At 34.0% G+C, this 13,884-nt stretch overlaps 1 protein-coding gene across 3 annotated transcripts; it reads left to right on the top strand.

Moving 5' to 3' along the window:
- The first annotated feature begins 4,367 nt into the window (after positions 1–4,367).
- On the top strand, positions 4,368–9,595 carry LOC104610923 (endoribonuclease L-PSP family protein). Of its 3 annotated transcripts, XM_010277783.3 has the most exons (8): positions 4,386–4,703; positions 5,488–5,603; positions 5,725–5,769; positions 8,350–8,423; positions 8,515–8,564; positions 8,735–8,848; positions 8,958–9,059; positions 9,204–9,595. In XM_010277783.3, the coding sequence occupies exons 1-7, from the start codon at positions 4,520–4,522 to the stop codon at positions 9,014–9,016; spliced, it is 642 nt and encodes a 213-aa protein (XP_010276085.1). In that variant the 5' UTR covers positions 4,386–4,519; the 3' UTR covers positions 9,017–9,059; positions 9,204–9,595. The 3 variants fall into 3 exon arrangements, with proteins under 3 accessions (XP_010276086.1, XP_010276085.1, XP_010276084.1); XM_010277782.3 differs by lacking the exon at positions 8,958–9,059 and having other exon boundaries at positions 4,388–4,703; XM_010277784.3 differs by lacking the exons at positions 8,735–8,848; positions 8,958–9,059 and having other exon boundaries at positions 4,368–4,703.
- The last annotated feature ends 4,289 nt before the right edge of the window (positions 9,596–13,884 follow it).

Here is a 13,884-nt window from a genome sequence, read left to right as displayed (position 1 = left end):
TGATATGATCCAAAGATCAACCGGATCTCATAAATATTGATTCAAATCTGAATCCGATCAAGATGTCACATATTTGAATCAGATAAGGTCCTATTTAATTTTTTTTAAAAGTAATAAATTATTAAAAGTAAAAGAAAATATAATAGTTGAAATAAAGAAAAAATATAAGTATTTTTTCAACTATTTCCATCATATAAAAAGTTTACAAAAATGCAATATAAATAACATATTTATAAATAAATAATAAATAACATATATATTATATATAAATGATATATATATATATATATATATAAATAATTGATTTGACCATAATATTAAAAACCAATATTCAAACAATATATTGGAATTGCATTTCCTTCTGGTAAATAAGTAATTTTTATTATCTCATAAATTACATAATAACAAATAAATATATAGATTTTTTTATAAATTTCATACAAAATTGAAACATACATTAATATTATATATTTTCCATACTAAACAAAAATATGTTTGAGAAAATAAGAATTATTGCTAGTAAAGATAGAAATGGCTAAAATACAAAGAAAAATAGGATTAATGTCTTAACCATTGTCCATTTTCCTCGTTAAATAGGTTAATGGTTCAACCAGTAAAGTCATTTGGTTGCTAAGTATTATCATCATCATCATTTGATATTTCCACGTGCAACGTGCGTACACTTTTACTAGTATGTAAAAAAGGTATAAGATGTCTCATGGAGCTTCAACCTTCTTATTTTATTTTATTTTGTTTTTTGTAACTAAGTTTCAAAGATTTCAAAACTTGGAAGTAGAAGCTATTTGTGGCATCCATGATATTCATCAATGAAGGATGAGAAATAAAGTAGGAAATAGTATGAAAAATAAAATGTTTCTCAATAAAATTTGGACCCATTCCAATATGATATAATTAGGGGTTTTCACGGTTTAGTTAATTGAATCGTGGGTTTTTCTTTGTAATCGAACCGGTACTACAGGTTTTTGGAAAACTGGTAATCGAAATCAATCGATTAACTGGTTGACTGGTTTGGTTAACCGTTGATTTTTTAATTTTTACAATATATATTATAAAAATATATATAAATATAATAAAAATTATAAATATATAATATTATATTTTAAAAAATAAATAGTATATCATATATTATAAATATATATAATGCATATTTATTAATTTATAATATATAAAATATAATATATAGAAATATATGTATATCGGTCGGTTTGGTTAACCGCCAGTTTTTTATATTGGTTAACCAAAACTGAACTGAGCGGTTTGATTAATCGATTTTTTTTGTTCAATTTCGGTTGATTTTTTTGATTGGTTCGGTTTTTTGTTTTTTTGCTCACCCCTAGATAAAATCCAATTCCTTTCAATTAAATGCGCTAGTGCAAGTATTAACCACATATATAATATGTATTTGGATTTAATTAGGTAGTCCAACTATCACCACTATTTGGAGAAGAATTATTAAATAGTTACTAAAATAAGTGTTGTACTACGCCAAGAAAAAAATAATTTACGGGCCCCTATGGGGAACAAGGCGTGAATTTCATTAAAAAAAAAAGATATGTATTTGCTTTATATAATAATCCTAGTGCACGAATATATACTTTGCACATATACAAAAAGATAACATATACAGGTGGTATTTGAATAATTTAACTTTTATGGCCTCCACAAAACCGAGGGCACATAGTAATGCACACGTGCAAGTAATGAATAATAATATAAGTCAACACCATATACATAGTTAAAATTTATATTCTATTTATTCTTAAAATTTATATATGGCATTTTTCACTGCACACAGTCATTGATTCAACATTTCAACCGTTCAAATTTTATAAATATTTACTTTCAACATATTTTATTCATGATATACAAACTCAAAGACGTTTTCACTTAATTTTATTAATTATATAATATTTGAGTATTTATTATTTAATTCATTAATATTGTTTGGTTTAAAGAAATTAATATTAGGGTAAATTACAAAGACTCCCTGTACTACGAGATCTCTAACAAAGACCCCCTGTACTTTGTTTTGAGACAAAGACTCTTTCTACTTTGATCATGAGACAAAGACCCCCTTCCGTTAGCCTTTCGTTAAAATCCACCGTTACAATATTTTTTAATCCCCATACTACCCTTGTAATACCTATTCAGATAAAAGCACTATTCATCTTCCCCGATCTCAAGATATACAAACAGTAGCAATGGTAGCTGTTGCAGTGATGACAGACTTCAGAAATCCTCTTTCTCTCTCTCTCTTCCTCTCTCTCGGTCTCTCTTCTTCTCCTTCCCCCTTCCCCTTTCTCTCCTCTCCTTTCTTCTTCCCGATTTCCTCTATTTTCTATTCCTTGCAAATGAAGAGAGAGAGTAACTGTTTTCCGTTCCTCTCCAACACGCTATCTTTCTTCTTTGATAGAGACAATGGTTGTGGAAGTTGTGCTGCTCCCCCAGGTGCATTGGACTGGTACGCATTGAGGTCCTCGCTTAACCATTCCCTCCACCACTGCCTCCAAAGGCCATCATCATGGGAGGAATTGATCTCGGTGATGGACTGGTAAGTAACCCTAGTTGGAATTTTTGGTGTTGTTGAAGAGGTGGAGGAGGTAATTGGGGTTAGGGAGGTGAGATCCTACTTCTGCTGCCGTCGTGGTTCTTGTTATGGTAGTAATAACAATTCGCCCTCGATTGGGGCTCCCCCTTCATCTCTTTCCGGTGGAAGTTCTTGTGACAGTCGCATGCGACGCATTTTAGGGCCTCTGGGGTCCCTTCCTCACCACTTGGCATGAATTCGTCGATCTTTTGACCCTCCCCCTGACCCCTATTTACCCCCAACCCCATTCAACATGTACACTCCCCATTCTCACCATAAATTGGAGCTGCCCAATAACTTTCCATTTCTAACCTGTTAAAATTGTAGTCATAAATAATGCCTTCAATCGAAGCGCATAGAAATTGCTAAGATTTTGGTAGCAAACACTACAATGGACACTAACAAAGTAAAGATCCATGGGGTATGTGTGCGTGTTGATTCTATGTCACGGGTTGCACAAATTGAAAGGGCAGAAAAAGAGAAAATGAAAGAGGCTTGGGCATTGTAAGCTCATTGAGGTTCACTTCCTTGGGGTTGAAATGGGTCAAGCTTGCACCATAGTATTAAGATGTGCTTGATGAGGCTGAAAGGTCTCTCTACATGATGCCCCGTGTGTACTATCTCAAACTGTTGTCGATAGTAGAGTTTTACTTAGAGGAGGGTGGCACCTGAGATGGTGATGGCAAAGGAAGTTGATGAATTGGCACGCAGGACTCCAGGAAATAAGTCTCATGCAATTAAGGTATTCTCACGGGCCTTATAGGCCATCCCTACAACTATTGCAAATAATGCAGGTTTGGACAGTGCATAATTGATTTATCAACTTCGTGCAGAGCATCACAAGGATGGGTGTACTACTGGAATTGACATCCTCTCAAGGGCAATAGGAGGCATGGAGAAACTTGGAATCTCAGAGTTATTCAAAGTCAAACAGGTTGTGCTACTTTCTACAACTAAATCTACAAAGATGATACTTAGAGTTGATGAAACCATCACTTGTGCCCCATATAAAAGAGAAGATAGAATTTCGGAGAGTTGGGATAGAGAAAGAATGAGGGAGGATGGTGAGGGAGGGGAAAAGAAAAGAAGAAAGAAAAAACAATAGGTTAAATAGGTTTTAAGAGAAAAAGAGCAAAAAAAGAAAATAGAAAAAATTTAGTAGGGTATTTTGATAATTTAATGCATTTCGCTATCTAACTTAACGGTCAAAAGGAGTCTTTGTCTTACAATCAAAATACAAGGGGTTTTTATCGCAAAACAAAATATAGGGGAGTTTTGTCACAAACCCCATAATAAGGGTGGTCTTTATAATTTACCCTTAATATTATTTTGGGTTCGAGTATGATAGAAATGTTACCACACCCCAAAAACAACTTATCAATAAACTTGAATCATAAACGTGGTAGCCATAAATGTGTTATTTATCAAAATTTATAGGTAGATTTTAATTGGTCAAAACTCTTTCCATACTTTCCCGCATCATAAATTTTTGGGAGAAGTACCAATCAACCCAGATCAGAATTTAATAGGCCCAATCATAAGAGGGGGAGAGGAATTCTGCATCGTGTGTCCGTACTTTTCCCTAGATTTTTCCTATTTGAATATCATATTCAAATCCGAATCCGATATACTCTGACAGTTACGATTTTGGCGTAAAAAAAAAAAAAACAGTTGCGATTTTATTTTTGTAAACCCGACAATCCGACATTTAAAGATTCGATCCAATATAAACGCATCAAATATGGATATACCTTAGATTCGATCCGTTTTTTCAGCCCCATCGAGGCTCGACTCTCGAGCCTTTATTTGCTGTTTTTGTTTGTCCATCCAGGGCTCCACTGTTCACTCCACACTCCACTGAATCACGGCAAGGAGATTGCTTTCCATCCCAAACACAGACGACACTAAGAGATGGCCTGGTCCGTCGCAAAATCCCTCTGTACGCCGGTGATCGACATGAGCAGAGTGCGAGCAAGGTCTCCCCTCGCTGTCGGCATCGGCTGCGTGTCTCTCGCCGGCTCGAGCTTGTGGTTCTCTATATCGTCCCCATCACGTTTAAAGCCCTTTGCAAGCTTAAGCATTTCTGCTGACACTTGTGAGATTCACATCATATATTCTTTCTTTCCAAATAATCATCTGTTCTGTTTTAATTTATTTGATTTTTTCTCCAATTAGGGTACGATTGAGCTTAAGCATTGCCTGCTTGATTGATAGATATTTTGTTAGGAAATGATGAAAAAATCTCAATAAAAGATGAGAAGATGATAAATGAATTAATTTCATTTGAATAGTAACATCCATTCCAGGGTTCGATTGAAAAGGAAATAAAAAAAGCACACGTTTTGAATAGGAAGCAGCGAATTACTGCGAATGTGGGACTTCGAACTCGGGGACTAAGTGTGTACTTACCCGGAGTATGAGTTATTCTCTTAAATATGCTTTGTTTATATGATGCCTACGATCATTTGATCATGCTGATTTTCGGTTCAAAGAAAGCTTCTTAACGCCCCGTTGATTTGTCTGCGATGACCAAGAGGGATGTGTTTCATAATCAGTAGTTCAGTCTATGTTTTTAAGTGACGATAATAGTTACTACGACGGTAAACTCTGGTGCCATAAACCGTTCTATTATTTATGTGGATGTTTGCCCGTTATTTTTATTACAATGGATTTGCGCTGTATTAGCTCTAGCTTACTGGTTCTTTGCTTTATAGTTTAGTAGAGGAGAGGGATTCGTTTAGCCAACCCTAACCAGTTGGAATAAGGTTCCATTAAGTTGGAGTACTCTGTCGCAAGCAGTTTTTTGGTTAACAGTTTTTATTGCAGTTACGTGTTAATATAATAACTAATAAATATGAACATGTCTGCCCTGATTTTAGGTAAAAAGGAAGCTGTTCAGACAGAAAAGGCACCTGCTGCACTGGGACCATATTCTCAAGCCATCAAAGCCAATAACATGGTCTTTGTATCTGGTGTTTTGGGTCTCATCCCTGAGGTTCTTTTTCTCTTCATTGCTGGAAACTCTATTTGTTTTTCTCTTTTTATCCTGGTTAAAACTTTTTTATTAGGTCTATGTCCATATATTTACTAATAATCATATTGTAACTCAAATGTAGACTGGGAAGTTCATTTCGGATAGTGTTGAGGAGCAGACAGAACAGGTATATAAATGTAACCTTTTAACCTGCATATAAGTGGTAATAGCATTCAATTACATGCTTGCTGAATTGGTAACATATTTGTACATTGATGGCACAGAACTGGGTCTACACTCATCCATATTGTATTCTATGTGTCATTATTGTGTTATTTGGAGGTCGATTGCCAATCCTAACAATGGGAATGGTTTGCTTGGTGGAAACATTCAAACTTCTATGGTTTGACCTACTAAAATGGGAAGTCTACAGCTTTAAATTTTGTTTTTAACTCTGCATTTATGATGATGGATTGCAGATCAGGCTAAGATGACAGATTTTTTATGTACTAATCTTTTGCAGATCATGTGGCATGCAGTGATCATTCAAAATTAGTTGGGGTAAATGAGCATTGCTTGGAATGCTCCACATTTAAATTATTCACATTAAGAACAGGGAGGAGCCAAGGGTGGCGGAGGGGAGCCTTGCCCCCTCCCCCCCTTGCCTTAAAAGTCTCCACAATCCCCATTTATATCCCACTTGTATCCCCCCCCCACCCTCTGTATTTATTTACTCCCCCCAATTCATGTTTATTAACTTTTGGCCCCCTCTAAGAAAAAAACCCTGACTCCTCCCCTAATTAAGAAGTTTATGTTTTTTGAGAAACAAGAACCCCAGAATAAGGGGCTGAAAGGAGAAATAAACCACATAGAAAGAGCCCTCGATACAAATGAGGCCTTGGAACCACATCCTTAGCAATGACATGAGCAAAAATGTGTGCTTATTGCACTAGTTACTACAAGAACAATATGCCACAAATAACAAGATGCCCAGGCATGGCCCTATTATTAGGTATCCACCCTATAGGTTTCATGCATGTGGGTCCCTATAGATTCTTTCTCCTTCCGGCACTTTTCTGTTTCTTCTTATTCATTTCTTTTAGAAGATAATTTTATTTGTTTAAGAAAAATAGTAAAAAGGTGATTTATCAAAAAAAAAAATGTAAAAAGGTGCACCTTAAAAGGAATCTGGATTCAGTCTTCACAAGTCACAACGTCCTCACAACACTTGCATCCCTGCATTGGGAACATATCTCAATGAATGAAAAAAATACAAGTACAGAGATGCTCCAAATGCACGGCTGCAAGTGTTGTGAGGACAAATTTTGTGAGGACTGAATCTGGTCTCCATTCAAAGATGTAAAAGGAAGGATATACAGTGCCATATATTATCTTGTAAAGCAACTTGATTACAAATAGAGCTATCGTTTTATAAAAAAGCCTTTATTTTTGGAGAAAAGGTAAAGTATAATTCTATAAAAGAACCTTATTCACACTCAATCTACATCCACAGTAGAATTAAGTTCTGCTGTGATGCATCTAATATGAACAGGAGTGGATGAAAGAATCTCATTTATTTCAGTTAGATAGTGAAAAGCCTCTACAGTTTGATTTACCAATCCTTCTAATTCCCCAATTTCAGTTGGTCCTGGATTTTCAATGCCAAGCGTTACCTCTCTAGTCTCTACCTACTGAGGGTTGGATGGCCCCAAGAGAGATTTATTTTTCTTTCAATTGCTATCTGTTATAGGGAAATTTTCCGTTGGATTCCTTATTATAATGTTGCTGACTCTGCACTGCCTCAAAATTTGAAAATCAGATAAAAACTGTCTTCAACATTCAGTGGTGACAGAAATCTTCAAAAATTATAATAAAAAAAGTTAAGCGAAGGACCACAAACTGTCATTACTGTTTAATTTTTTTGCACAAACCCATTTATTATATGGTTCTTTGGTTCTTTTGTAAATAAAAATTGGAACTTGGTAGTTCTTCTTCCTTTTTTATTTTTCATTTTTTAGTTTTAGGGAATACTCTATTTTATTGCTGATACGTAATACTTTTTAGTTTTTAATTATATTGAATTGGTGTATCAAAAGGCTTTATAAAAGTATAGAAGAAATGGGCCGAGTATGTGTTTTTGACAATCCTCTAACCATGTAGAGGAGGTTCATAAGCTCGTGCTTTTTTTTGACCCCCTCCTTCCAAGTATGTGTAATTAGTGGATGCAAAGATGAGGATAGGACCAGAAGATGGCCTCATGTCTCTCTACATGTCACCCTTTGAAGACACCAACTGGTTTCTAAAATAATTCTGTTAATACAATGATCAGAAGAAATTTTATTGGTGACAAACAAAACTCTCTCAACTTAAATTTTAAGTTGAGAGAGACAATTCCACAACATCAATTGACCATATATGAACAAGATAGTCTTATTTATCAGAGAGAGAGAGAGAGAGGCCAAATTCTGGTCCTGGTGGCCCTCCCATCTAAATGAACAGCTTGTCTTAAAGGCCAAATTCTATTGATAGTGATAAATGGTCCAGGCCATTGGTTGATTTAGATTACTGTGCTGAACTGAAATTGTTCATGTTTGATACAATCTCATGTGTTATTTTTGGCTTTCAAAAAATGAATCACCTCTTTATTGAGTCATACCCCATATTGTGCACCATGCTAAAAATTTTGTTAATGATATTTTTGTCCTACTCCATTTCCCAAGCATCTTCACTTGTTGCTGACTGACTTGGAGGATTTGGAAACCTGCAGGTTCTCAAGAATATGGGGGAAATATTGAAAGCTAGTGGTGCTAGCTATTCCTCTGTTGTTAAGACAACAATTATGTATGAACTTATTTTCTCCATTGTGTTATTCTTTAGATATCTGAGATGAGAAAAAACTGAAGAACTTTTTTCCTAACTTTTTCTTCAACAGGTTGGTTGACCTGCAAGACTTCAAGAAAGTCAATGAGATCTATGCTAAATGTGAGTTCTAGTTAAGTCAAAGTGATGCTTGACATATATAGATATTAATCATGCTTGACAAAAAAATATGCACATGAGAAAAAATATTGCATTCTTTTTTTTGCCTAAATTGGCAAAGCAAAGTAGTACAATTTTAATGCTGAGTTCTGCTTCATCAATATATGAATCAGACAAGTTGGGGCTTCAGCAATCAGCATTTGGGAACCCAGAAGAACACTTAGCTTTGTGGAATAGGAAGTTGGAACTGAAGAATCTAACACATAAAGATGATGCGGCATTTGAGGGTAGGATAGTGGGACAGTAGTTCCTGCATTATCAAGCTATGAATCAGACAGTAAAAGAATTCAATGGCCTCTGCTCAAGTTTCCAAATAACCCCGTGTCTTGAATATAGTGGTAAAAGGTGCTATGGCTAAAGGGAACCACGCCCGAAATTGGAAAAGCTATATATGATTGTTTCAATAGAAGTTGCCTCTTAGTGGTTGTAGAAAACAAGGTGTCGTACCTTTACATGGCTACATGCATATGAATTTTGGGCTTATTGATAACATATTAAATGTTTGGTTGAGGTCAGTCATGAATTTCCTCATTTAATTACCATGACTATGCATTAACCTTGATGTCTGATTTGATGTTGCAGACTTTCCATCACCTGCCCCGGCCCGTTCAACATACCAGGTGGCAGCTTTACCCTTGGGTGCCAGGATTGAGATTGAGTGCATTGCAGCACTGTAGCTCCCCTAATTTTATCTCAACCTGCTTTGTTCAACCGTTAGAGTCTAGTGAATAAGCATGAAGAAGGCATATGACTTGTATTCAACTGTTTCCAGAGCATCTACCAATATTGATGTCTTCATAGAGTTAGCTCTCTACTTCTAGGAGAAATAATTTTGGTTAGGTTTATATTTATAATGGGAATTGCATTTTTGTGTGCTCTTGGAATCCCTTCCAATTTAGAAAGTCAAGGCTGTAACTGTAATTGCAAATAGCGATTCCCTTAATAATTAGACACTTTAACTGATTGAAGGTGAATGGAGCCCTTGGAACAATGTAATTCATGGTCATCTTCTCATGTGCATGCAGCAGAGGGCTGTAAATGTGGAGAACTGAGTGGAAGTTGATGCTCAGTTCAGGGCTTGGCCTGCCAAGTTATGCCCACCAAACTTGAGTGGGGTTCGTTAAAACGGCTCACTCAACTTGAAGCTTGCCACAAAAATAAACTCCTGCATCCTTTATAGCTGTTCGAAAAAGTACTGTTTGCTGAAGGAATTAATTATGAAAGATATTCCAATTTAATACGTTTTCATTCAACTTAGCACTGCATTCGCTGAAGGGCTTGCTTTTCAAAGGGAGAAAAACACCTATAGGTTTTTGGTTTGATAAAGAATAGGAGAGAAACACAAAGTTGAGGGAAAATTCTTTAGGTTTTATCTTTTTTTACCAGAAAAAAAAGAAGGTTCTTTTATCATTTGAACAAGGTTCAAAATATACTATTATAAAAGGGATGTTTGTGTTAGTTTTAGTGCAAGTCACAGAAATTAAATTTGATTTTATAATGTCAAGTTGTATCTTTATTCTTTGTTCTTTGCATGGACATGGTGGAAAGATATGTTAAGAAAATCTTAAGAAATACCACAGATACGTCAAATCAACTACACTAAATTTAAGACTGATTCGCTGAAAATACTATGAACAGGTTGCAAATACATTTAAAAAACACATGCTTTAATGGTTCATATGAAGAAACACATTACAATAAACATATAGTTATATGTGGATATCATTCAACAGCTTTACCATCAGCTAATAATTCAAAATACAACCTGCATTGGTGGGAGCCTTGTGCTGGGGTCTACAAAATATGTTAGATTTATGAGAATTATAATATTATAAATCCAAAAGCGTAAGATGCGAATCATATGCAATTATCATTTTTTAATTACTAAACTTATTACTTCATATTTTATTAATTTTACTTTTGTATATTATTAAAAAGATCAGTCTTAAATGCTAGTTATAAATATAAATAAGTTAATGTTTTTATTTCCATAAATAATACATATGGGTGTTGGGGCAAATGACAAAAAATAAGCTTCTTGCATTTAAGGGCATTCCCACCTTGGTTATTCTATAATGGTGCCACATGTTTGAACCTATTATAAACCATTGTGCAATGTATTTTGTGCCAAAACATCTCGCTTCCTGTTTAATTTCAAAACATTAAACTTAAAACACCATCCTAGTAACCCACAATGTTAGGTTGCAAATAGATTGGATTCAAATCTAATATATCCAAATCCAAATTTGATTTGATAATATTCTAAATGGAATAAAGCCTTATTAATCAAATTCCGATTAGACTCAATCTGCTATATTAAACTAAAAACTATTACAAAATGAACTAGAAATAACGTGTATCATGAATTTTACACATACATACACACTAATATAAGAGTGTGCTTGCAAGTAAATATTAACCACATATATGATATATATAACATTTGGCCTTAACTTTTATGATTAACATAGAACCCAAGGCAAATATCTGCCTTGTGTGTGCACCAATGTATATATATATATATATAGATAGATAGACAGATAGATTTATAGATAAATAGATAAAGAGAGAGAGAGAGATAGATAGATAGATAGAGAGAGAGAGGGAGAGAGAGAGAGAGAGGGAGAGAGAGAGAGAGAGCTTAAGCAAAAGTAATAAGAAATTATTTTAAATACTCATAATTTAATAATGAATATCACATTAGAGGGAATTGAATGGTGAATTGTGATTCATGTAGCTCAGTAACTGACCCCGTATTGTTAGAGGATAAGGCTTAGACAATGGTGGTGATATATAGTCGAAGGGGCTAGAAGAGTCATAACAAGAAACAATTTGAGTGCCTATAATTTAACAATGGATATGAAATTGAAGAGAATGGAATGATGAAATGGGAGTTATGTAACTGACCCATATAATTGGGATAAAGCTTTGATGTTGATTATGATAGCTAGAAGAGTGAAGCAAGGAGTAATAATTTAAGTGCCCATAACAATGGATATGACATTGAAGAGAATGAAATGATGAAAGATGATTTATGCATCCAACTCCATATAATTGGATCCCAAGGCTTTGATGTTGATGATAATAGACACGTTTAAATAATATTGGATTAGATCATATGGATCAAAGTGGAGCCGATCCATATACAATCCAATTATATGGATTACCTTATACTGGTCATTTGTCTAATGCTGCACATGCTGGAGCATTGGCTTTCCTTGAGGGATTAAGTTTTGCTCACGAGTCTCAATTGTAGTTATGTCATCGAAGGTGACTCCAAAGTTGATCTTCTGTTAGTCGACTCTTTAATACCACTCTACTGGCTACAATTGATTATGACTGATGCAAGACCTTCCATCTTGCTCAATTCCTTTTACTCAATTCTCAGTTTAGGAAAATACAAACACAAATATGTAAAGTGAAAATACTTGTATATGGTACTTGCAATTTACATATTTGTATTATTCTCACTAGGTTCAGTTTGGAAAGGATACAAATACAAATATAAACAATAGAAAATATATATAAAATAATACAAAGTATAAGGTTTTAAACTCTACAAGTTTGCATTTATACTTAGGGGTGTCAGTTGACCGCTTTTGGTTTGGATCCAACTCGATCCAAACTTTATCAAATCGGATTTGGATGGTCCATTATAATTATTGGATTGTGTTGATCTAAAATAAATTGATCCATATTCTTATTGGTTTGAATTAGATCTAAACAAAATTTCCAATAATCCGATCATGAGGCCAAACCCTTGTTCAATTTGAAGGTACTTTTACAAAAACACTTTTATAAAAGTAATTTTATGAAAAGCATTTATAAAAACACTTTTATAGAAGTAGTTTTATAAAAGCACTTTTACAAAATCACTTTAATAAAAACACTTTTACAAAAGTACTTTTACGATAGTACTTTTACATGAAAACACTTGTGAAATCACTTTTACAAAAAATACTTTTATGGAAGTACTTTTACAAAAGCACTTTTATAAAAGTACTTTTATAAAAACACATACGATAGTAATTTTACAAAAGTACTTTTTCGAAAGCACTTTGTGAAATTACTTTTATAAAAGTACTTTTACAAAAGCACTTCTACAAAAGTACTTTTATAAAAGTCTATGGAAATACTTTTTGAAAAGTGCTTTTACAAGGGCACTTTTCCGAAGTTCTTTCAATAAAGTGCTTTTGTAAAAGCACTTTTATGAAAATATTTTTATCAAAGTACTTTTACAAAAGTGCTTTTTCAATGCTAAAAGTGTTTTTATATAATTTTTTATATTTCGTTCGGTTTGGATTGGATCCAATTGGATTCAGACTGGATTGGGTCCAGTCCATTTATAAGTGGACTCACATTGGATTGGATTGGGTTTGACCAAATCCATCCAATTGACACCTCTATATACTCCTTCCCAACTGAGCTTTAGGTTGTGTTTGGTTGAAATGTAAATAAATTTGCACTGATGTAAAACCATGGCAGTGCAAATGATTTGAATGTAAATTCTGACTCATTTTTGTTTCAAACTTTATCTTATTTTGTTTGATTGCAGTACAAATGAAGTAAATTAAGACATGAAATAGAATAAAGTAAAAACCAAAACAAAATTAAATAAGAATTTGCATTTTTTACATTTGCACTCTCATACATTTGTATTAGTACAAATAAATTTGCACTTCAATCAAACACAACCTTAGGCTTAATTTGAAAAAAATACAAATAAAAATATGTAGAATGTAAATACACACAGAATATAAAATTTTTTCTTTCAAAATTTCAAACTTAGTCTGTTTCTTTTCTCCTGGATTTTCCCAGAAACGGGTTTGACTATGATATCCAAAAAGCGTCTTATCAATCACTAATCAATTAGAATTATAAAAATGGTAGTAAATTAGGTGTTATTTATCAAAATTTATGAGTAAATTTTGATTGGTGAAAACTCTTTCCATATCATATTTTTTCCTCATCATAGATTTTCCCAAAAATTGAAATTAGACGTATGGGATACTTGTGGTCCCACCTACCGCCTCACCATGTTACAACGGACAAGGTCAGATGGGTGCTCGATCCACTCTTATTGTTGAATCAGACGGTTCAAAAGCAATCGTTTATGTTCCTTATGATTAATCCAGTACAGGTGGCCCATCATCAATATTCCCTTAATAAATTCATCCTGTGAGGCTACTTATTCGAATCAGACGGTTTTGGGGAAAGCTGTTGTTTTCATGATGGGATCACGCTGTTACCCTGCTCCACCGAG

This window comes from Nelumbo nucifera, chromosome 1, assembly GCF_055504915.1.
Source record: "Nelumbo nucifera cultivar China Antique chromosome 1, China Antique-T2T, whole genome shotgun sequence".
NCBI lineage: Eukaryota > Viridiplantae > Streptophyta > Magnoliopsida > Proteales > Nelumbonaceae > Nelumbo > Nelumbo nucifera.
The sequence above is the reverse complement of the archived record's forward strand: the minus strand, read 5'-3'. Positions and strand labels throughout refer to the sequence as shown.

Bases quoted from the DNA above. Each gene is read 5' to 3' on its own strand.
- LOC104610923 (XM_010277782.3), top strand. From the start codon at position 4,520: ATGGCCTGGTCCGTCGCAAAATCCCTCTGTACGCCGGTGATCGACATG. The intron at 5,770-8,349 runs GTATATAAATGT...GGAAACCTGCAG, and splicing joins TTGAGGAGCAGACAGAACAG to GTTCTCAAGAATATGGGGGA. The intron at 8,849-9,203 runs GTAGGATAGTGG...TTGATGTTGCAG, and splicing joins AGATGATGCGGCATTTGAGG to ACTTTCCATCACCTGCCCCG.